Source organism: Pithys albifrons, chromosome 1 (assembly GCF_047495875.1).
Source record: "Pithys albifrons albifrons isolate INPA30051 chromosome 1, PitAlb_v1, whole genome shotgun sequence".
Taxonomy (NCBI): domain Eukaryota; kingdom Metazoa; phylum Chordata; class Aves; order Passeriformes; family Thamnophilidae; genus Pithys; species Pithys albifrons.
Window position 1 is genome coordinate 63218377 of NC_092458.1, and position 25877 is coordinate 63244253.

General features: G+C 36.2%; 1 protein-coding gene across 6 annotated transcripts in view; it reads right to left on the reverse strand.

The window, feature by feature from the left end:
- Positions 1 to 7226: 7226 nt before the first annotated feature.
- The window catches only part of NBEA (neurobeachin), a 488059-nt gene continuing 469408 nt past the window's right edge, over positions 7227 to 25877 (reverse strand). For all 6 annotated transcript variants that reach the window (XM_071552778.1, XM_071552759.1, XM_071552769.1 and 3 more), the window contains 4 exons: positions 15892 to 15993; positions 12398 to 12594; positions 11532 to 11683; positions 7227 to 9016 (listed from right to left, as the gene is read on the reverse strand). In XM_071552778.1, coding sequence (XP_071408879.1) covers positions 8926 to 9016; positions 11532 to 11683; positions 12398 to 12594; positions 15892 to 15993 — 542 coding nt within the window. In that variant the 3' untranslated portion in view covers positions 7227 to 8925. The remainder of the gene's footprint in view (positions 9017 to 11531; positions 11684 to 12397; positions 12595 to 15891; positions 15994 to 25877) is intronic.

Sequence of the window (25877 nt, forward strand, 5' to 3'; positions counted from 1 at the left end):
TATTCTTCTACTTGTTTCTATTTTTGTTTCTGAAATTTGAGTTACACTTATTAGGTACAACTAGATATAGTCCCTCTAGTAACAGTTATAACCTCAGAATATAGTATAACTTTTTTGTTTCTGTTTGCTGAATTTTATAATATGTATTTTATAATTATAAATAAGATTGCACAAATTATGCAAGTAGAAATAAAGGTAGAATTTCAAATGAGTTTGAAGTTAATTTTTTCAGCAAAAACGTGGTTTGAGCTATAAAATTGGCTGTTGGAGTTGCTTGAACACAGTTGGAGTACAGAACAATGAGGATTCTGTGTTTGATATAGTTTGCACATTTACATGTAGTTTGTACATACCACAACTTAGGCCTAAATGATAGAAGAATTCTTGATTCTCTTAAATAAATGGATAAGTGGTATGTAATAAAAAACAGTTGCTAATGAAACATTCTTTTTCCTATTGCCGTTTCAAGCCTTATTTAGCTGTTCTCTGTACATAAATAGCAGGTATTTCTATAAAATTCCCCTTAAGTTCCATAGTCTTGTCAGAAGTGACTTGTGAAAATAATTTTTTACTTTTAATTTTTTTTCCATGCTTAGACCAGATCCACTTTATCATAGGAAATAATGTTTACTATACTGACTACTACATTATGTTGAAATCATTATTCAAGATTGTATTAGATGCATTTCAAAATCTAAGTATTTTGTAAACTCTCTTTCCTCCAAAAGTCAAAAGGTATTGAGATCAATATCAGGCTGGAAAACTAAAAGTGAAGTATTTCAAAGTTCACTGAAAAGAAAATGTTAGACAAGAGTGACTATAGTGCAGTGCACCTTAAACCAGCGTTGCAAATGGGTTACTTTAGGCTGCCAAAGGATCATACGCATTTGCTAATTAGTGTCTAGTTGCCAGTTGTGTGTTGTTCTGGACAATTCCAGAATATATGCAGAAGATCTCCAGTCAGAATACATCATCACTGGCACTTAGGATGCTTATTTAAATGAAAGATACCTTCTTTTTCTGGAGGAAAAAATATTCTGTCTAAAATGTTTCTGTATGTTCATCTGTAGTGACATTGATAGGATTTCATTTTATATTTTCATGGTTTTCTCTCCAATAATGTATTTTCCAATCAACCTCTAAGTATCTTCCTATAAGTCTTACTATAAGAGCTCGGTAGCTGCTTATAAATCCATGAAAACTGTTTTTTGTAATTTCAAAAGCTGCAATATGTGGTTGCCTGTACCATAACATGCATAACTGCCTTAGTCCAACAAGGGAGCGCTCCAGCTGAAAATGAAGGTTTAAGTGAACTGTAGGTGTTGTCTCTCTCCTGCCTCTGGCAGCTCCAGGAAGTGTCTGATTCACAAGAACACTCCTTTTAATATGCTATTTCCCCATCACAGGGTCAAAATTACTGTTCTTTTCCTGCCTTGACTGGGCATGTGGCTCCTTCAGAGAAGGGGTTCATCTTCCCCTACTCTCATGCTGTTGGCTTGAAGTATGTATGGTATTAATAACCAGATAGAAATGAAGAAGCAGAAAGGCTGTCAATAAAGTAACATAATTTAACTCAGAACTGTCTTCCACAGCCATGGCACGCGAGGGCCATCGGTGCCACACCTCTTCAGGAAGCAGCTGGTGCCTCACACATCAACAACACCACTGTGTAATGAAACCAGACAGCAACACCCATCCAGCCCTTTCACCACACCAGGATTACACCTCTATTGCCTCCAGCCTAACCTGTGGCCCAGGGGAGCACAGGTGTAACTGAGCAAGGAGCATGGCCCAGGGGTACTCCAGTATTGCTGGAGATGTGGAATGTGGTTTGACCTGACACTCGAGGTGCAGAGGTTGGCAGTGAGACAGTAAATGTAATCCTCCTTATTTTGACTTGGAAACTGAGCATGTTTGGGATGCAAACATGAAAGCAGTCCTTGTAAAATATTTTTCAGTGTTTTCTGGTATTCCAGCCCATCTGATGTAAAATTTTGTCTTCTCACATGCAATATTTTGTACTCCTGCCTTTAATAAAACAAGCATTTGGCTCTGCAAGTAATTCTTCCATAGACTTTTTTTTTAAATGTTTTATCCCACTGCCACGGTAAGGAACATCTCAGAGAGATGGGACATTTTCAGGCTTGCTAGCAAAAGGTAAGTTCTCTAGATGTCTCTAAATTGTAGATTTACAGGACTTCGAGTATTTAACCACTACCTCTGAGTAGGAGAAAGTGTTTTGGTTTGACTTTAGCAATTCTTGTTTTCCATATTGTATCAAGAAAGCCCATAGAAACAAAACCTGGTGTCAGAAGACAGAAAAGGGCCTGTGTAGCTGCAGTGTGATTTGGCATTGTCCTTGCTGACATCTCTGCCCCCTTTTGTAAGAACAGGTTTCCTTCTGTTTCCCCTCCCACTTTTTTTTAATTCAGGAAATATACTGAAAGGCTTAGTTTAAACAGAGGTTTCTCTGTGGAAAGTGTGCTGGTTTCGGCTGAGCTAAGAGTTAATTTTCTGGAAACTAGCCAGTGTGAGGCTGTGTTTTGGATTTCTGATGGAAACGGTGTTGATAATCTAGTCATGTTTTCCTTACTGCTGAGCGGTGTATGCACAGAGCCAAGGGCTTTTCTGCTTCTCACCCCACCAGTGAGTGGGCTAGGGGTGCACAAGAAGTTGAGAGAAGACACAGCCAGGACCAGCTGACCTCAACTGACCAAAGGCATATTCCATACCATGCTCAGTTTGTAAAGCTAGGGGAAGAAGGGAAGGATGTTTTGGAGTGATGGCGTTTGTCTTCCCAAGTTACTGCTACTCATGATGGAGCCCTGCTCTCCTAGGAATATCTGAACACCTGACTCCTTATGAGAGATTGTGAATGAATTCCTTGTTTTACTTTGCTTGTGTGAGCAGCTTTTGATTCACTTATTGTCTTTTTCTCAGCTCATGTGTTTTCTCACTTTTCCAATTCTCTTCCCCACCCCACTAGGACCAAGTGAGCAAGTGGCTACGAGGGGATTAGTTGCCGGCTGAATTTAAACTACAAAAGGAAGAACACCCTATCTCAGCTAATATGCAAGGGGGTCACCTGGTTTCTCTCAATGCCTTGTTTGAAAGTCTCACAGCAGTTTCATTGTCAGTCAAGCCAAGTTGCATCCATTTGCAAATTATCTACACCAGAGGAAGACATTGGTGCTTCAATTCCAGGACAAACTGAGCCTGTTCTCTTCACTGGATGGTGGAATTTTGGTCCTCTGAAATGAGCTGAGGACTCCTTGTAGAAATCCCTCTAGCCTGGGATGTTACACAAGGCAAAGAAATTACCTGAGGGACTTTAAAGGTAGCACTGTATCATTCTAAGAGTTCTTAATGAAAATATTGTACATTGTCACATGTTGCTCCATGAAAAATTATAAATTAAATAATAAGAACTATTTCATTTCCATGCACTTGAGATTAAATTTCCTCCTAATATAAGATGTCTCAAGGCAGTGTATTCTGTAATTTACCTTAAAGAGTTTAAAGGGTATGGATGAGGCGTCTCTTGAATTATTGATTTTTCCTTTTTTTTTTTATAAACTGATAAAAACATAAAATCCTTTTCAAAATAGTGACATGAAAAATTAATGAATTATGACAAGCTCATCATCATGACAGCATCCCATGGAAAACAGTAGTTCATGAGTAATTTATGAATTCATTAAAATAATGAGATTATTTCCTATCACAATAATTTGTAAAAAGCAGAGAGACTTGATACAGTTTTGATGCATTTACAAATGTATAAAAGGAATAACAATGATTTAATTAAAGATATTTGGCTGATATTGCTTAATATTTTGATGCAGAAATGACAGTCACATCCATGTCAGTGTATCAAAATGTAGTTGTTTCCAAAGGCCAAAATGTGATTATTTCTGCTGTAATCCCACAGAAAAGGTCCTTTTTTAATTTTTTTTTTTATGTGTCAAGAATTGATTTATTTCTGAGTACCTAAATTTCTTGTTGACCTGGGATTTCAAATGAAATGTATAGAAAAGCCATAGGCATTGGTTTTATATGCATAGCTGTACAGTGAGACAGAAAGAGCACTTTCAATTGTTCTGCTACACAATGAGGGAAACTGAAGTGCATCATTCTTGAACTTGCACAGTTGTGATACTAGAATTAGCTTTGCCACAGGGCTTGGTCATTGCAGCATCTTGCCAAGACTGTCTCTTCAAAGTATAAACAGACATGAAACTTTTAAGCCAAATCCCCTGGTACAAATAGCTGTTATCTGTCTGTAATCTTCTGGCACCAGATGAGATTTTTTTTCCTACTTAGTTTTGTACATAAGAGCATATTGCCTTTGTGTTGTTAGGAATGCTAGGCTGAAGGTGGCTTGCCATTACGGCACCCTTAGGCATACAGAGTCCTTATGCCAACATTTGCATGAATAAAAAGCACTCCAGACTCCAGATTTTGCACATAGGCACACCTATTAATTTTCCAGGTCCTTTTGTGTGCAAATGGGTTGCAACTGAGAGAGAGAGCTTACTTTTAGATAACCAATGTGGAGCTGTAGTGCTGTTTAGGCATGATATCACCATGGAGGGACCCATAAACCAAGTCAGCTGTTTGGCAGATTTTCATCTACGCAAATCCCTCTGTAAACTAATTACATGGCCACAGCTTATAAACTTTACAAGAAAGCAATCTCAGGACTTGTTTTACTTGTCAGTTTCAGATATTGAAACTTAACTCTAGATGTTGCAAAAATAATCACTGAGGTTAGAGAGTCTATAAACTGTACTGCACAGACATATAAATTTCCAGTACTTTTTCCCTCTTTAAATACCAGCTTTAGTCCATGCATTTTTAGAGTTTGCAAGTAACACATGCACACCCAGACCAATGCCTAAATAAAACCAGTCTGCAGTTAAATCCTTGAAAAATGTGAGCATAAACTACAGTTATAAGTATTCAAATGAAATATTTATACGTACTAGACATCTTGTATCAGGAGGTGGTTCTCCTGCTGCTGTCATAAGTCAGCCCTTCACTCCCTGTGCCTGTTTCAAATGCTTTTATCCCTGGGAACACAAGGTTTGCTTCAAATATCCTGCTTGCTTGTCAGCAGGGTTGATGCACTGTATTATAACAAGCATTCACCACAAGTGTTGTTCACAGGCAGCATTTTTAGCTCTACAAGGGCAGCCCAGAAGATTCTCTATCAACATTATCATTATTTATCCAAAGCTCTCCTAGTAAATTGAGCCTAACTAGTTTTTCCTTGGGGTAAATATGCAGAAGCCTTTACTTTCTCATGGCTCATGTAGAGAAAGTAGCATTCCCCTCAATAGTGTACGATCTGGACAAGGAACACACCTAATAGCTGTTGCATTGTTTCTCCTGTATGGCAATGGCTTATAATCCAGTGCATAACCTAGGATCAACTGGCAGAAACACAGCCAATATTTACATTGTAGGCATTTACATTATTTACATAGTAGGCATATTTTTGTTGCACAGTTTTATCCTTAACGCTTCATCTCCCTTAGCTGAGAGATTCATTGTGTTTAACTGGTTTGGTCAAAGCTGCTTCATGTTCCACAAGCAGCTCTCAGAGACTCCCTGGGATCAGTAGCTCTAATTTTTATAGAAAAAAAAAAGGAAGAAAACCTAGATTTACTATGTGACAGAAAGGGGCAGCTAAAGCTTTGGAAAAGATTAATGATATAAGCTGGAGATCTCTGTACATTGACTTTTTTACAAAAAGAGACCCTGCAACAAATATGTGCATACTAATGTAATTAACACAAATCAACAAATACAATACAGAAATTTAAGTATCCTGACAAATCATATTTTTTTCTGAAAAAATAGAGATTAAATAGAGAGTAAAAGTCAGCAGTGGTGTTCCACCACAAAAACTATTAAGCTAGTATATGTAACTACACCAGCCCGTTAATACATTGACCTTTGTGGAAATTCTACCTTTATAACTTTAACCACATTGGATTTGGCTTATTATTATCATCATTATTGTTATTAACAGTAGTAGTTGTAGCACCATTACATTACTACTATTATTATGAGTCTGACTTGTTCAGATACCCCTCCCTATGAATGCAATACAGTGGGATATTTTTTTTTTCTTGAAGTCCATGGCAAATTTCTCATATAATGGTTTGCTTAAGCACAAAGATGTCTAATTTGTGACTAAACTGCATTTCACATCATGCTGAGAAACTTCACAAGCCCAATTAATTAAAATAACAGCAATATCCATTTTTGTTTAATTGCAATGGTGCATTTTTAAATCAATTTGTTGAATAATATATGAAATTATGAGTGATACTTCTATTATGATGGAATGGAGGTTGTGACATATTAATAAACTGTTTCTCATGACACTACTAACATACCAATCCTCTCATGTCCTCCCTCTTATCTCCTCCAGCTCCAAACCAATCAATTTAAGTTATTCTGCCTTCACTAGCTGGTTGAGGTAAATAGAATCTGCTAAAATGTGTACTGTATTCTAATAAGGTTCTCAAATATTGGCTTTAGTTCACTTTTGATAATTATTTAAAGAACAAACTTCTAAATGTAAAGGTAATGAGTTGAGTAACAAACTGAAGTGCTGATTGCTAATCTGCTGTCAGGAATTAGAAAAATTTTGGGAGTTTTCTAATTATGAGGAAAGTATTTTGCTTACCACTGATACCTTAAATTAGACATCTGACTTTTAGACAGGTATCTGTCTCCACTTCTGTAATATTTATAGCGACTGCAGGATTTCCAAGAGGTGATTTACTTCACCTGTTGTGCCTTGCTATGCAGATGCTGTAGATATCTAACTTTCAATGCAAAAAATAATATTAAATTTATTCCATCTTATTAGATATCAAGATACCCAAAATTGCTCTCATCAGATCCTTGCTCTATGCAATGTTTATTATACAGAATACTGCCTGTTCACAAGGATCCTAAATAACCCTTAAAGGCTTTGATTTTTCAGTTCTCCTGAACAAAGTATCTTTAATAGCTTCTCTTCATATACTGATAATAAAGAGTTGCAAAACTTACTCTGGAGCTTCTGTTTTTTCTCCTGAGACCCTAGGAAAGACAACTGTCCAGACGTGCAAAATTTTTAGCATATATTTGGCATATAAGTAAAGATTTCTTAAAATAATTGTTTGTTCCCTAATGATAATGTGCATGTTTTGACAAAAAGTTTATTGAAATGAAAAGCAATCCCTGAATTCTTTGCATATTTTATTTTTCTTTTTGATTTCCAACTCACACACATCTGGCATATTTTACATCTTTGCAATAAAACATGGTTACAATAGCTTAAGGAATTTATATATCCAAAATATTTCACCATGATCTCAAGATGAAATGAACTTGTCTTCCAGATGTTCAATAGTCTCCCAATTCTAAGCTACGAACTCAAGATATTGCTTACAGACAGGTGATGAATAACTTAATCATTAGGCTGATCCCCATGATTGCCAAATCTTATAAATACAAACAACAATGAAGAAGGAAATTTAGTGCTAAACTTACTAATACAAGGTGGATAACAAATAAGTAATCACATCAATAAATTATGATATGTTTCTGGTGCAAAGTGCCAATACAAAGAATCCATTATCTTTTTAAATAAATGACTGCAAGTGAGTGTAAATTCTGAGAAAATTACATTCCTGTTACATGCCTCATAGCCCTACCGACACAATATGTACATCTATGACAATACAGTCACCAAATATACAAAGAAGAAACATGAATTAAAGTGTATATACCCCTGGGTGTGTAATTTGATCAGTACAATGTGCAGAAAATTATTCCAATAATTATCATTACAGTATTGTAAAAGATGAAGTGCCTTAATCTGAGTGGCTTGAGGTGAAATTTTCAGAAGAACTGAAAAGAACAACCTCAGTCACCTTTACAATGAAGCTAAGGCTCAGCTCCTCAGAGGAAAATAAGGAAAAATATCAGTGGGGGCTCTCTTGCCTGTGATTTGTATGCCAAATATTAATAATCCAGAAGTATAGCACTTTGTATTGGGAATCATTAAGCATTACAAAGCATTAAACTGAACTTCCCTCTTTGCTCCCTTTCTGTCTAGTGTTTGGATTTAAAAGGGAGGAAATTAATTTCTATTGTATAAAGTATAAATATGGCAAATGATGGCTTTTTATCCAAATGTTTTGTGAGCAGAACTCCACTTAATAGGGGTAAACTTTAAATTCAAAAAGTGAAAAACATGTGTTGGTGGAAATGTCAAAATTACTGTTTGCTCCCAAATTCAACCCTTTAACACAAGCTGTACCCTTAGGCAGATCTCCAGTCTGATTTGTGTGAATGCACCTGTTCCTTCAAGACATCAGGTTTAAAGTACATGCAAGTTGTAACTCCACAATAAAATTAAGAAACAGTTTTGTTCTTTATACAAGGTTTTACTTTTACAAAAGTATCCCTTTAAAGTTAAGATGTGCATCTGATGTACAAAGTATCAAACATATTTTTTTTAATCTCAGCTTGAAAAGAGGCTGGAGATGGGATGCATGTTAGGTTCAAACCCTAAACACTGAAATACCTGGACACAAGGTTCCCCAGAATTTTCAAAAGTCTCTTGTGGCGCATCCTACTACCTTTTCTCGATAAACAAAGATATATGAAATAATTACCAAAACATTTCCTAATTCATATAATTTACATGATACAAGCTTGCTTTCCAGCAGCTGGTGTTCAGTTGTGAAAAAACACACAAAGTAAAATGGTTGCTGACTAAAATGTACAGCTATTGCTGGGTGTAATGGAATGTACAACGGAGGTCAATGCAGACGTGGTTTTCCACCAGAGACTACACCTTTCATTGCAGCACTTGTGCTCTCAGCTTTACCTGGGCTTTCAGTTCTTCATTCTGCTTCAGTATCTGTTCTGATGTTCATAATGCCATCGGTTAAAATCTATATTAAAAGCTACGATGCTTCCAGAAGCCATGCCGGTAATCAGAGTTCTGAAAAAGATGTCAAAGATGGAGATGTTAATTCTCCTTCACCTTCTCCAGGGATACTTTAACATAAACAGCAAAAAAGCTAATATAACAAGGCACTTTTAGCAACTATCTGAAAGTTAAGCTCATGAGTGGGATTCAGTTTGCAATGGAGATGCTACATTTAGATGTTGACATATGAGCCAAATGTTGACATATGAACCATGTTGCCATCCTGGTCAAGGGAGATCTACAGGTCCATTCATTTACCTTCATGAAAGAAAAGGAAAAGAATCTTAGAGTCATAGAATCTAGTTCCAACTCCCCCGCCATGGACAGGGATACAATCCACTACACCAGGTTGCCCAGGAGTCCATCCAGCCTGGCCTTGAACTTTTCCAGAAATGGGGCAACCTATTCCAGTTGTCTCACCACCCTCCAAGAACTTCTTCCTATAATCTAATCTAGATCTCTCCTCTATTAGTTAAAACTCTGCCTCCTTGTCCTATCACTACCTGCCCAAGTGAAAAGTCACTCTCCCTCCTTTTTGTAAGCCCCCTGTAAGTACAAAAAGGTCACAAGGAAGTGTGTCTGGAGTTGAGTCTTCTCCAAGCTGAACAACCTCAACTCTCAGCCTGTCTTCATAGGAGAGGTGTTCCAGAATCATGCCATTTGAGATACTCTTGCACATCCTGCCTTGTCTCCAGCTGCCTCTCCAGAAGGGTGTGGGTCTTCACCAGGTCCTTTATCATGTGTGTCAGCCAAGGCATGCACCTCAGACCACCGAGGTATCTCAAACAGTACTAACTGGCTATGGGTAGGCATTCAAACTAGTCCCTAATCAGTACTTTCAGTGCAGCCTGAGATCAACTCTCTGCAGGTCACTGGACATATACTTCAGGATGAGCTTAAGTGCCTTTTAAAAGATTCCACAAGCTGTAGCAAATAAATCACCATGGTTATTACAGAAACTTATTCCTCTAGTTCACATGAAGACACCTATGTCAAAACACTTCCATTTAGATGTTTCAGAAGACAGCTACGTAATTTCAGGTATCTTGTGTCACTAGAGGTGCCCCAGGATGGCTGACATGTCTGTGCTGGCTGGCAGCTGGGACACAGGACACATGGAGCTCCACACTTGGGGCTGCAGCTGGGATCTGCTGGATATCCTAGGGTATCCCAGACATAATAAGATGCCTCTGTGGACACAACTGAACTGATCCCTTAATCATAAGCTGATCACACCCTAGTACTCCTGAAAAGCTTCACATTGAAACGTAGCCCGAGATTTATGTTGTTCTGGCAGCAATAGCTGATGTGATTTTCCAGTTAATACATATTCGGTAGCTAATTCTGGTAGCTGAGTTTTAACATTGGATTATGTATCTAGCACCACTTCTATGAAACCTTAAAAAAACATTCTCTGTTTAATTATGTGACTAAACTAGGCAGATCCTTAAAGCATTTTGCACAGCTGGGACCTCCAAGCCTGGTATTACAATATGGAATAGAGAAAATAGGCTAGCTGGATTTTTTTTCAGTGTTAATAAATCTCTTTGAGCAAATCAGAGTACATCATGTATGTATAAACTGGCAAAGCTCTAGAAGCAAATAGGCTTCTTCCTGTATGTTAGTTTCAATTACAGTAAGTTTGAGACAAGAAAACATTTTTCAAGTCATCTATGCATACATGAGTTAATTAGATACCTATTTTGCTTAAAGGTGCTTTTGTTGCTCTACAAAATGGACAGGAAATTTGAAAAGTCTAAGAAAAAGATTAACTTAAATGAATCCTGTATGATTCTTCTAATATCCTAAGAATTCTTTGTATGTCAGGAGTTTGTATATTGATAAGAAATACAAGACTGTTGCATGATGCAAACAGAAAATCCACACATAACCCTGCATAAATGCAACATGATAATCACAGTAGAAGACTGAGGGGCCAGATTCACGTATCTTGTACATTCACCATCGACATTTCAGTGCCACAGCAGTGCTGCAAAAATCTACGCTTGTACACACTGCATCCCCATTGCTCAGGAAGGTGAAAGGAAAGGACCACACCCGCTCGTAGCGGATCAATCCATTGGTAATGCTAAATATTATGGGCTAGATGCAACCTCAAAAAGTTCTCAAGCTTTACATGGTGGAAAATCAGATAGGTACCACAAACTTTTGTAATTGATTTTCAAGCATTGGTTAATAAGCACTACTGCACTCTGATCCAGTCTGACTATTCTTATTTTCTTCAGTTAATGCAATTTTAGCAACATTTTGCTAGCTGAGTGTCTGGCTTACTGACTTCAATGATATAAAGACCTCATCTAAATGTTAAGTGCTTGCATTATGAGCCTCAAGGATCAGAGAAAGTGCTGAGTCAGATAAATCAACAAGATAACAACAGGGGTAATGTCTTTTTACATATCTTGTTAATTTATAGTATACATACCACAAATTCGTAACTTAAAGTTCATGGACATATCTACTTTGTGAAACTTTGGCATTTACATACAAATATGAAAGGTAAATTCACCTCTGATCATGAGACAGATCCATAGCTCTTATGCCAGCATCACAGCCAGGGTAAATATAGAGCTGCTTGAAGTCACAGGCCTGCCATACTTCCACTACACCATTGTCTCCTCCTGTTACCAGGTTCTGTCCATCACTGCTCAGAAGGATAGCCTTCCGGAGAAAAAGACAAATCCCAAGGACACAGAGTTAACTTTTGTGGAATTTGGTCAATATTAAAAAAAATTATCAACTTATAAGCATCTCTTATGTTCTATCCACTTTAAATTTCAAGATAAAGGCTCCCACTCCTCTTTCTCCTCTGTCAAAAAATAAATGAACAAATTTCAGATTACCATATTTTAAATAAAACAATTGCGTGTTTTTAAAAAAGCTCTTTAACTGAATCTGCCAATACCTGAGTTCATCACATAACATTTCTACATAACATAGTTTGTTCTACAATACGTGGTGACATCACTAACATCTAAAGAAGAGCAGTGATCTGCATTTCTGCTGCTGCTTTGACTGTTAGTGAGAGAGCAGAGCCCTGAAGGCAGGAATTCATGTCTTGGCTAATAAATGAAGAATGAAGTATTTTCAGAGCATTTTGTTTCAAAGACATATTTCCCACTGAAATTTAATTCCAAACAAAAATTCTAGGAATTGTGTGGGATCATAAACTATTTGCTCTTATTTATTCTGGAAAAGCTCAAGTGCATTTTTGTATTTGGAGATAGTGATGAAAGAGTATGTGTTTGAATGACTTCACCAGAGGGCAGCAATTTTACATATACTATTTCCTTTAAACCATATAGCAAATAAATTCAACTGATTTTAATAAATAAAGATGACACACAACAAAAGTTTGTTTGCACTTCGATTTACCCTGGTCGAATCATTGATCTCCATCTGAGCTAAGAGTTTGCCGTTAATGCTGAAATTGCTGAACCGTCCTCGTTCATAGTAGATGATGCAGTGACCTTCACTAGATACTGAAATTAAGCGAGGATACAAGCAGTTCTCTGTTCCTTCCAGGGCTCTCAGCAAATCTCCAGTAATTGTGTGTACTAGGCAAGGACCTTCTGTATATGAAAACATAACATTTCATACATTTGCTGCTTATACCAACTATATACACTGTGCACAAAGGCAATGCATAATACACATTTATGTTGCATTAGTCCTGCATAGATATGAGAAGTTGCAATGTTTGCTTAAAGAATTTAAAACATGCACCAGAAAAGGAAATGTAAGAGCTAGCATACCAAGAAAATAGATACAACATGCCTAAAAGTGGTAGTAGTTTTCATTGATCTATCTTCCAAAACAGTTTCCTGTTTCCAAGCATTCTGAAGCCTCAGTCTTACAGATTCTCTCCAACAACATGAACTTTTTTTAGCCTGCCCAATCACATTAAACAGATGGGGCCCTATCAGTGACTAGTAGGAGCAACTCCCAGAGGGCATATAATTGTATTACTGCATATTTCTCCTACAGACAATGGCAGTTCCTGTAGATTCTCTCCCTCAATAAACATATTATGCCTAGGTTTCAGTCCTGAATTGTTTTAGCAAAGGGAGTCATCTGACAGCCGACAAAGTTACAATGGTACTTGAACTGTAAGAGATCTCATATAACACTATAACTCCGTTTACTCCAGAGAGATTTTAATATGAGATTTAATGTATTTTTATTACTTCTCATAAAAGAAATAAACAGCTATGAAAACTACAATGTACATTTTAAGATGTTATTAAGCTATTTCCATCTCAAGATCATTGAAAAAGCTCTTTTGAAAGAGAAATCTGTAATTCTACTAACAAAAAGAGTCTCTTCTCTGATAAATATGATTCATAGTAAATACTAATTGTTTTTTATATGAATCACAGGATAGTCCTGGGCAGCAGAATAATCTCTTCCTTACACAACTGGCTCATGATCCTGAAAGCAAATTCATAATGTCAGACTCAGCCACCCCACTTTAAGCCCTTTTAACATTTCTGAAATTCACACAGCAGCTGAGTTTGCCCAGGTAGAATGAATCACCGCATCAGTGAATTCATCTGTGAATCCTCTGAAAACAGAATTTTATCCGTGTTTACATAAAGTCTTATGCAGAGAGACCTCAAGCTTGACTGTGTCCATGGTGTACCACTGCAATGGAAGTAATTTATTTTCTCAAATAATTGAGTTTCAGCTTTGGAAATATTGAAGTGCCAGAACGTTACAAGAAGTGATGCCTCCATGTTTAGAATAATTACCTTGGTAGATTTTTCCAAAGAAAAGTGTAATACCTTCATAGCTGAGTGGTCATGAACGCAAAAAGACACATGTGATTTAGGGCTCTACAGTAAGGACATACACACTGACCACTCTCTTTTGGGTTTGTTGGATAAGAATGTACAAACATCAAACTGATGCGCAGGATTTGCCTCAGAGGAGTGCTATATGTGCTGTCTTCCTGCCTCAGCAGGCTCTCAAGTGCTGTGTGTGCTATCACAGTGCAACAGCAAGCCCCAGAGGAACAGCTGCCCACCAGAAAGAACAGGTTTCACTGAGGCAGGATGGCAGGGCAATGCAGCACTGCCACGAGATGCAATCTAAGAAACTGGAGAAAAATGGAAAGAACAGAACTGAAGAAGTTTTTTAAAAAGGCATCTTTTAGAAAACAACAACAACAACAACAAAAAAAAAAAAGTATGTCCTCTCTGCATTTTTTATATGCATTAGAGTTTCAAGATGAAGCACATGAGAAGAGTACCTTAGGAGACAGAGTGGCCCTCCATTTCCTTGATCAATTACAAACATATTCTGAATTTGATTTAAAAGTTTTTCACCCTCCATCAGTCTTTACCTCTAAAAATGTGTAAGTTACCAAAGCATCATATACTTAATGAAGCAGAAGATAACAGAGTTCAGATTCCACCTATTTTAAGAAGAGGAAATTTGCAAAAAAATAGTTGAAAAGAGTAGACTATTATGGCAGCAAGAGTGTATGAAGCTACCTTAAAGGTTAAGAAATAGAAGTGCTGCAAGAAAAAAAAATTAGGTTCAGCATCACTGTACATTTTTTTTCACAAATGTCTTGACTTTGCCTATGACTGTTATGTAGTATGCCATTATGAGAGTTAATGACCCATTAGGATTTCCTGTTAAAAATGGCTTTACTCAAAAGTTTCACACTCAGCTTTGAAAATAAATGTTGAGCTCCAAGGCAGTATAAAAACCAGTAATGTAGGTGCTCAGCTGTGAGCAAAAGCCAGCAGAGCAAGCATCATATTCTTCTTACCCTCAAAGGCAGCAAACTTTAAAAAAGGAGTACAAAGATATCCATGGGGATGAAAAAAACAGGCATCACTGTAGACACAGAAAGCAAGTCACTGAATGTGGCTGGAAATGAGTGGAAATAAGAGAGGAAGATATACAAAGAAAAAGAACCTTAAGGAAGGACAAGGGTGATGTACAGAAAAGAAATAAGAAGGGACAAGAGATGATGTAGCACAAAAGAAACTAAGAGAAAAGGGAGAGGAGGGAGAGGCAAATAGGAAAGGAAAAGAGGAAAAGACACACAGTTGGACAAACTAGGAAGCTGAATGAGAGAGGGCATCAGGGGAAGAAAAGTGGACTTGGGATTAAAGGGGAGAAGGAGAAGATAAGTAAAGCAAGTGAAATAGAACAAATCAAGGAGAAACAGAGAGAGAAACACTCATTGAGGCTGGTGCTTTATTTACATTGATTACCAATTATACAGGAGACCGCTGCAGGTTTGGAAAGGTATTTTCAACACTAGTATTAGCTATTTTTGGGTACTATGGATTTCATACATAACAGTGAGAAAGTGTGAACAGATGACTAAAAAATGTTAAGAGGAGTAACAACACTGCCTTACAACTGCTCATTATTTAGAAGCCTCTGCAAAAAAAAAGCCTACTGGATAAAATGTACACAGGTCTAAAGCCAAGCAAATGGATCCTGCTTCTCTGGAGAGTGAGGTCAGTGCTACAAACTACCATTCAATTAGGATAAGAGTGGGGAACCTGGAGCTTGCCCTCCCCAGAATACTTATCTCTATCAACAGGTTTCTTCAAAATCACTAGATATCATTAGAATTACTGAATACATTTTTATAAAATACTCTTCCAGAATGGCACAGACTGAAGGCTGGAAGGAATGGTCTGCCTCATTTGTATCTAAACTCTTAAGTACAGATGGTATCTAATTTTCAGAGCAAACTGCTTCAGATTACCCTAGAATTATAACACATCTTATTAGAGGATACTTTGGATAATTAAAGTATATGTGGCTTAAGGGAAGTCTGAGAAGTACCATTAAAAAGACTCTAAAAATGTTAAGACTTAAATCATTAAAACATTTCTGACCTTTAGCACCACTGATAACAAGTCCCAGCTCTGCACAGACCGACACACAGACAACTTCATGGTCATGGCCAGTTAGAACAGCACGAGGAGCTGGATAATCACCTGTTTAAAAAAAATGAGAAGAACAAGAAAAAGAAAACAAGAGGAAAATGCCAAATCAGACCTGGTTTTTATCAACAAAAGAAGTTTGCTGTAATTTGGTTCAAATCACTAAGCATCAAAGAGAGGTGCACTGTGATTAAATATCTCACACTTAGGATACTGAGTAAAATATATTAAGATAGCATAAAAGTTCATAAGCACATCATTCCAATGCATTAATGAATTAATTAAAAGAACATGAAGTGTGATGGTATTAAAAGCAGCTATAATGTAAAGGTTAGACATACTCGTCTCCAGATGTCTACTACAAACTGTAAGAGTAGTATGAGTTGAGGATGTTCCTATATTAATGATCACAATTGGTTTCATGAAACTGGGGGTGGGAAGAGTGGAGGAACAGCACTGTACTAGAAACCTACTACTGCTGCATAGATAATATGGATTCAGAGACATATGGAACACTTACAGATTAAAATATGTGTAAAAATGATTATGGGTATACATAATTTTATATATACCAATATGTATACCTATGTCATTTTTATCACATTAAATTTATTAGAGAATAGGATAGACTACTCCCTGCTTATTCTTTATATTCAGGATGGAAATATATTTTATTTCAGGTTCAAACAAGTGGGCATTTATGGAGTATTTATATGATAAACAGCAACATTTCTGTTGTTTATAATAATAACAGATGCTGACAACCTAATTGTTCAGGATTTGATATTGCTTTGCCAGGAAAAACAAGTCAGTTGTGAACAAAAAACTAGCAACTTGCTAGATAACACAGAGTTCATCTGGTTATATTTACATTGTAGAAATGAAATACAGAAAACTGGGACATTCTAAAGGACTGGAGTTCTGCCAAAGTAGTTGAAATCCCTAAAAAGGATAAAAGAAATTACCTAGGGAACTACAGATGAATTACTGTAACATTAATTCTATGCAAAATAACAAAATGGTTAATCCACAGTTCTGTCAACAAGAATAGGAAGCAAAAATCTTATTAATACCAGTCACCATGCTGTGTTGGAAATGGGAATCTTGTCTTATCTGGTTTTGATAGGATGAGGAGCATAGTTGATAAACATACTTATGCTTATGTTAAAACGAGCTCTATGTACTTTTTTCCAAGATATGTCTTAGTAACACAATGTTTTGAATTAAACCAGTTTTATATAGAACTGACTATGGACAACATAGATGGCACAGAAGCTGGTTCAATGACAGAACTTAATTTTTTTTTTCTATAGAGAGGTGTTTACTATGAGCCACACATAAGGATATTGGAAATTAAAGTGTGCAGTTAGGAGCTGGAAATTGATTCTTGATCAAATACTAACCAATAATGTTATCTATGGGATAATATAAAATCTTTGATAGTAAGACATGCTTGTAATATAAAATTGATGCAGTTTCATGGGCAACTGTACAATGAGAAGAGAAAGCCATTATTGTATCATTCTCTGCATTGCCTAGTTAAATAGAAAGGTAGCAGAATGTGGTTTATTTTATTTTCAATGCAGCCAGGTGGAAAGTTGATGTCCCTGGACAAGCACAAGCTCTGTTCACTGGAGAGGAGATTCTGTTCTGCAAGGAAGTGATATAGAAAAGGATTTATGGAGCCAGAAAGGAAAACTCCCCCAACATGAACTTTCAGTGCAATACCTTAAAATAGCAAATAGGAGGCAAGAACCACTTTGCCACTGTAGACCAGGAAGGTGAAAGTCTTGCACCTACATTTATGGAAATGAGCTTAAAGGAGAATCACACAACAGATAGAGAATAAGACACTGCGTGGTGTTTGAAGTGTTTTCTCTCTTCACTGTATAGGCAGCAAAGCAGTGACTTGACCTCTGTGACTGGAACTCATGGGCAAAAAAGATGTTCAATAACCCAGAAATTTATCTTGCAACTAACGGCGCAGCAATGTCCACTGGGGGAATGGGGGAATTTCAACTCTAGAATAAAATGCAGTTTCCTAGCAGGAAATACAGTTAAACACTAAAACAAATTTAAAAAGGAACTACATGAGTAGTTAAGCAATATTGCATGGGTTTTTGAAAGACATGCGTTAGGATTGGAGGCTTGGATAGACTTTTGTGGGTAAATGACTTTAGTGGGTTTTTTCATTGTGGACACTAACATCATACAAACCAGTTAATAAATTAGTCAAATGGTTATCTGGGTATGTGACTTGGAAGGATGTTCTAGACCTTTCCTATTTTTAAGGAGAGAAATATTCTGGATTTCAGACTGAATTTATTTTTTTTTTTATTCTAGCATCTCTTTGTTCTTGTGTCACCGTTGTCCTTTAGCTCAAGTATTCTTCTCCGTGTTTTTCCCCACTTATGTACCTGCAGAATAAATCAACCCTCTTGATCTTTCCTTTTGACTCTAATAAACAAACTCCTTTGAAGGGATGGGTTTTCCATTTTTTAGCTATTGTAGCAACCTGTTTCTGTGCCTGTCTAGCTTAAAGTTCTTGCTTAAAATTTGGGTAGCCAGAAATGTATAGAGCAATTGTTTTTGAAAATTTAGCATGAACCTACAGTATTTCTTGCCAAACACAATTCCACGTGTTTTAATACTTTCTGGAAAAGCTGAGTACTACCAACCATGTATTTACAGACTTCAGTTCCACAACTGAACCTAATAGTACAGGTTGTTTCAATTTAACTAGTCTTATTATTGCAATGTACAGACACACTAATACTTTCTTACCTTTAATGCAAATAGCTACCCCAATAAGTCCTGTTTTCACAAGCTTTAATGTAGACTGCAAGAAAAGTTTCTTTATGATCTGGAAACTGAAGACGTGAACTGAAAACTGAGCTCTGCTGCTAGGGAAGGATGGATGTCAGAAGAACCAGAGAAAGAAGCTTTGTGTATCTCATGCAAGATGGCTATATTTTGAGATTTAGATTTTTATAATTTCCCCATCAGCATTGGTGTTGAGAACTCCATCTCCTTTTAAGGTTAAGATTTTGTTTTCTCCATGTGCATAACAGAAAAGTATTTAAAAAAAAGGCAGTTAAACTACATTCAGAATTTTCCACTTTTTTTTTTTTTCCCTCTGCATGCCCTATGCTCAAGGGCCATCTTGGCTTACAGAAGTGTCATCAGACTGCAACAAACTGAATGACTGAGATTATTAGTCATCAGATTTTTTTTAAAAGAAAAAAATAAAGCAAATTTCAAAAAAGAAATTTTTGTCAGTGTTTCCTAAGGAAAGTATGGTATCATGGAACTATAAAAAATTCAGGATATGCAAAATAATCATATTTAGTTTACTTATTGTTTTATAAATGGAATGCTTATAAGAAATAACTGCTTTAAAACATAGATCTATGAGTCCTATTTTGTCCTGTTTTTCAGTAAATAATAATTAATAATGGCATGTAATTATTATACATTTTATCATACATTATTAGGAGTAATAGTTCAACGGCAATTGAAAATGGGATTTTTTTCCCCTTAGGGCTCAAACAAAAAAATTATTCACTGATCCTTTCTACAGAAAAGGCCATGGCATGAACCTCAGTCATATTACATTTTATTGCAAGGGACAGAAGCTGTGCACTCCAGGAATCATTCAAAATCTAGCAAAATATTCTGTCGTTGTCACATCACCACTGATAGATGCAGCCAAAGGTCAAAGGCTGCAGCTCTAAGGGAATTGCAGGTGAAACTATCCTACCTAAGAACTGAGATACTATCACTGTAAACTCCCTGCAATTTCCCCAAAGGAGCACCTTTGAACTGAATTACCAGAGGGCAAAGGAAAAAAAAATCTGCACTGTATTTCTCAACAAGTAAGATTTTTTTAAAAAAGTCTAAGTTAAAACCCATCTTTCCTTCTTGCTGAAAATACAATGCTTAATACTATTATAAGGTTCTTTGTGAACAGAAGGTGCTCTTGCATGATACAGAAAAAGAAGAAAATGGAAAGATAGAGAAGAGATAGTGTTACTATTTCTCTTTTACAGGAATTATGTACAGATTGCTAAGGGGACAAATCTAGAAGTCTTCTGTATAAAGAAACATGAGAGCACAAGACAAATTCTAGCTTCCACTTCATCTCTGACTTTGACAAAAGCAAGTACAAGGCTATAGCTGAATTACTTGCTCAAAATAATTTACTTTACTTTTTGCTTTACTGTTAGGACTTTTGAGGGATACTCCTCAGAAAAAAGATCTTAGAAAATAGTATGGCTTTCATGGAAGTGAAAATGTAATAGCCTTCTTGAATATATACTGTCAGAAAAAAGCCATCCAGGAGTGTGATGAAAAGATAAGGCTACAGCCAATAAACATGATTATCTCAAAACAGGAAATAATCAATAAAAATTTCCACAATATGAGGGAGCAATGGGTGTAAAAGAAAGATTGCTGACAGAAAAATGTTAATATATTCAAAATATTCTCAGCTCTGGCAGAGTTGTTTTATTTGCTGAGGAATGTGAGCTGCACTGTATATAGCTACAAACAATTTAGCCAGGTGAGTGGACTCTCAGGTACCTTGTACCACACCAGACTCAAAAAGGAAAAATATAGTGAAGGACAGGAAAGTATGAACCTGTAGCATCTCTTCCTATCTCTTCCACTAAATAGGTTTGGGAACTTTGGCAAGATGCTGAACCACCCTGCACTGCACAGTTCCCGTGGAATATGCAGCAAAGCATGGGCACAGGCATCTGTCAATAAAGTACTAGAGATAACTCCCTTGGCTTGGGTGGATTATTGGCTCATTGACTTTTACGCAGAAGTTTTAGGAGAGAGATGTCTTTGGCTACCACAGTAGAGACAATGACAGTAAAAATTACAAACTAGATTTTTAAGAGCTTCTGCTCTGTCAGAACAGTGCTAAGACACTGTGTTTTAAAAATTAACACCTAAATTGTAAAAATGTGCAAGTAGCATAATAACTAAACAGACAAAGTAGATAGGACATGTGCCTATGTACTTGTGTGGGACCTTCAGACAGCCATCCAGTCCACTTGGTAGTGGCTATTTTAACAATGCTGCCCTTTCAAGGCTAAGACATATTAAAATGTAGAGGGATATAAAACAATAAATGAATCTTCTGAGTTCAGAGTAACAACTCTTTCAAGCTACAAACTTGCAGAACCCTTGAAGTTCACAATTTAAAATGGTTTCAAAATTGTGTGAAGTAAAACAAACACATAAAAGTATACTTCATGACAGACTTAAAAAATTGCAGGTTGACACAAATCTTTTATGGTAATGCTTAACCTTCCTTTCAGATATATACCAAATAAACTCACTAGGACGGGATGAATTATTAGCACCTTTGAAGATTATGCTACAATGCTTAACAACCCCAGGTTAGGGCTGATAGATACAATATTTTTCAATGGTCAGCACAGTTCCCATTAGAAAAAGCAGGGTTAACTCTCACACCTCTTGTGGCCATCCTCTTGGAAGCTACAATAGGTAATGAGAAATGTCAAGTCCCAAGATCAATAAAATTTCTGGCTCTAGGGAAAAAACAGGAATAGCATTGATCCTTTTAAAGAACACCAGTCAGAGGGTGAATGTAATATATTGCATGGAGAGGCTCAAGAGGATAAGCGGCCAGGTCCAACATACTTACCTGACAAAAAATTCAATCAGCCTTTAGCACAAGCTGCCTGCTCTTCCTTTCTTTCATGCAGGAGTCTGATTCCAATTAAAGTGTGCAAATTAATTTTTATCACTTCCAAATTAGTTTCTGAATTTGTGTCTGTTTCAGATGAAAGCATCTGTCCCTCATTTTTCTGCAATTCTATCATCCACTTTGGTATATCTGTTCAAGGACTCTGAGATAATTCTCATTTTCAAAGTCAATTGTTTGAAAGAGACATTCAATAAAGCAATCATAAAATATAAAAACAACTGTAAAGATACATGTTGAACTCCAGGGCACATCATATACTCTCTTTGCTCCTTTTTGTCATGACTAATACAGTTGCAATGTGAAAAGAAATTCTTATACAAATTAGCACTCACCTAAACCAAATCTCTATATATCATAAGAGAAAAAAAAATCAAACCACGAATTGTCAAACTCCATCACAATAATTTTTATATTCAATCTCTAAGAACTGCAAAGATTTACATTTCCCATATCACTTCAAAGAATTAAAATAAGCAAACTATGTCCTTTGTATGTGTTGTGTCTTATTAAGAGAAAACAGATACCTTTCTCTGTTCTCTCAACTGCAGTAGATTTTTATAATGTGCTCATCAACTTAATAAAGTGCAGATTCAGATTAGTCAGTTCAGATGAGTAATTTTGGCTTAGAAAGTAGATATCGGACCCTGGCAAGAGGACTAAGTTTCATTCCGTTCAGTGTTTTTCCCAAAGGTGGTACTTAACTAAGCAAGGATGAAGACACAAAGGAGGGTTCAATTATACATAAACCCCTTCATTCAACTGCCCTTCAGTCTACAGAAAATCACATCTTTCACTTTCCAAGAGCATCCTCAAACACCAGCCTCTAGTCTAGTCTGGCACAGGACCTTTTCTATCACCTCTGTTAGAGCTTAGCAACGGCATGGCCATGGAACCAGTGTTAGTTGGACCAGAGAGTACAAATAGGGAGAAGATTTGCCCTGTGTGCTGCTGCTGAAGGTATGCAGTTTTGTTTTCTGATTTCTTGACTTATCTCTTTTTATATTCAATTTTCATGTCATGCAAGATCCATAAACAAGAGCCTAGAAGAGAATTTGTTTTTCTGTTAAAGCTGGAGGTTCACAAGGGCCCCTCCCACATTAATTTACAGTAGATAGTCTCTAGAGGTCAAGAACTTAGTCTCCCACTTCCTGCACAAACTACCCAGAAGGTTTTTACAAGCTATTTTTGAAACCTACTTGATGGAAAATATTGTATTTAAAATTTGGTAAAACTTCAATAACAAATGCAAACTAAACCAGAAACTCATTTTTGATACTTACTGTAATATAAAAATGATAACTTAATAAATACATTGCTTGGAAAAATTATTTTAAAATTATAAAATGAAGCTTACCATGCTCTCATAGGCAAGTTTTCAACTACTGAGCTACAGCAGCCACTTGCAAGAGTCTTATCCAAGACAATTTTTTGTCAATTCTCCTCTTTATACCAGGGCTGGTTCAGTATTTCCCACAGACACAGGTGAGATCAGCCATTGAGCACATGCCTGCACAGGTATTTCAGCAAAAGGCTTTACACAAGTCTAACAGGTTAGATTGTTGACATATATGTTGTTAGTAAAGACGGGATTCTGGAATATGGAATTTTAGCATAATCTGTAAGAAGTTGGGTCTGACAATCTTTTGTCCCAGAGTACTGTATTTCACAATAAATGATTGTGACTGATATGTTCTCCAATGAAATAGTATCTACATTTTTCTACGCAAATGTTAAACTACACAAACTATTTAGAATTAGGGGTTTCCTTTTTCTCCCCCTTAAGATTTTCTGAGACAACTGAAGTTCCTTTTGGTAATTGGATGTATTGAGGCTGAAATTGATAATTAACCATCTTTCAGCTTAAAAGATAATTCTAAAGTCAGGCATCTAACCCAGATAATTACTATACCTGAAATTTTTCTTTGAGTTCTTCACCTTATTACAGCCTGTGGTATAAAATACCTTATCTGTGTCTCCAGATGACAGCTTTTAAAAAAAACCCGATCCCCTTTTTCCCCCTGAAAATATCATCTACATCTTTCTGGAAATTCATTCTAAAGATCTTAAGTAATTGGATTTGAACTACAGTGAACATCTCACTTTCATTTTTTCCTACAAGGTAAATTCCAATCTTCTACCAGCAGCTATAGAAGAGTAGCTTAGGAAGTATTTCTTTACTACTTCAGTGGCTTTAATGATGTAAAACTTCAGATGTATTTTCATAAGGATTGTTAAGAATGCTACAGTCTTGAAAATCAGTATATAGGGAATCAGTCATATGACAACTATCATGTCTGTTCGTGGTAGGGAACAGAAACTACTAGTCATTACTTCAGCAGAAACATTTAGTAATTGTAGAAGTTTTTAAAGGCCCTTTTTAAAAAGATCTTTAGTTTTTGCGAACTGTCCCCATTAATGTATGTTCATTAAAAGTCAAAGTAGCTGTCAATAAGGATTGGTCTGTAACACATGAAATTCTGATTTTGGTACAGTACTAATACATAATTAGCATATCCATGCTAACTTTACTTTAATGAACAGAGATAGCAGTAATAGTGATGACATCACTCTTCCTCAACATGAGTCTAACATGTCTTCAACATGAATATTAAAAAGATTTATCAATATATTGCAAAGCTACCACAGTGGACTTGGGTATTTAATCATTCTGAGCACTGATATCTGTGCCTGTAAGATCTCAACTGACTGGACATGACTCCAGCACAATCTTCCATTAATCTGACTATAAGACCTTTCCTACAGCAAAACAGATTCTTATCCATATAAAGGTAGAGAGAAAATCATACAATTCATTTTTGTTTTCATTTATTTATGTGAGCCAATTCATATCCTTCCTTTCATAAAATTAAAGATGTCCAAGGCAGACAATTCCAAAGTTATGCAGCTAAGCTATTAAACTTGAGATACTAAAAACTACACTTTTGTGCATTCAGATATGTAAGTGATGAAAAACAGTATCAGAACTAAAGTAATTCTGCCTGGAAAAGAATTGAAGCAGTTTGTATTATCCAGAAAGAAGATGCTAATTGCAAGGCTGTCCAAGCCCCATATAATCAGAGGAGGTAAAGGAAGTCTTACATTTTTTCTTTATTGAAAGTAGAAAGCTCTTTTTATTTTTCTGTTGACATAGAAATTACTAGTACTTGATATGAGTCATACAGACATTCAAAGAAGCAAAATGGTGTCAACCTAAACAGAATGCTCTGACACAATTCTGATTTTCCCTGTATTGGAGAATTACATGCCAAAACAGCCCTGGGACAGAAGTAAAAATTAGAGAAATTTGTTTATGGGAACAGAATTTTGTTTTTTCTCCTCCATTCCCCCTGTTATAAAAGCAAATAAAATCTGGTGAGACAGTGAGGCTTATGTCTGTCTCCCCATTGCTCTGCTTACGGACAAATGAAAAAAATAAAAACTTGATAAAAAGTTTACTGCTGCAAAATTGAGAAAATATTTACTGTGAAATAAATAAAACAATTTTCTAACAGCCATTCAGTTGATAAAATACTTTCACATAAATGTCTGTAACTGACATTACTGCCTTCAGACAATATTTAAATCAGAGATCAGAACTGATAGTGATGGATTCTTCCATTTTTGTCCAAGGAATGAATTCTTGTGTTGAAAATAATCATCGGAATTCAGAAACAACTTTAAATGAAATGGATTTTATGTTGTAAAAAACAGCTCTGGTATATGGATAAAAGTTGCTCTTCTCTTTAGCTAGGGTCATCTCCGGCTTGGGTGAAGGGACCTTTAAATTAGTAGTGTGCCTGAAGTGCCCTTTTATAGAAATTACTATTATTGTGTCCCCCTCACTCTGCCAAGCACTGATAGTTAGTTCCGTGTACATGAAATGTAAACTCTTCCTGACATTTTATCTTATTCTATTTTTATTCAGTCCTACTGCTTCTCCAATGGTTTGCTTGCTGTAGTAAGACCTTTCTCAATACAGTTTCATTTAATTCCATGGCATGTGAGACATTCCCTTTTTGAAAAGGCAAGCAGCTGATATAGCATGCTGTAGCACAAAAGGAGTAGGTTGAAATGCCAAAAAATATTTCTAAGGAAAGGGAAGTCAAAATACAGTGATATACATCCTGTCACTTAAAGGCCATAACCATCTTGTTCCCATTTATGATGACGTGATGATGTACGTGATACAAATTTAAGA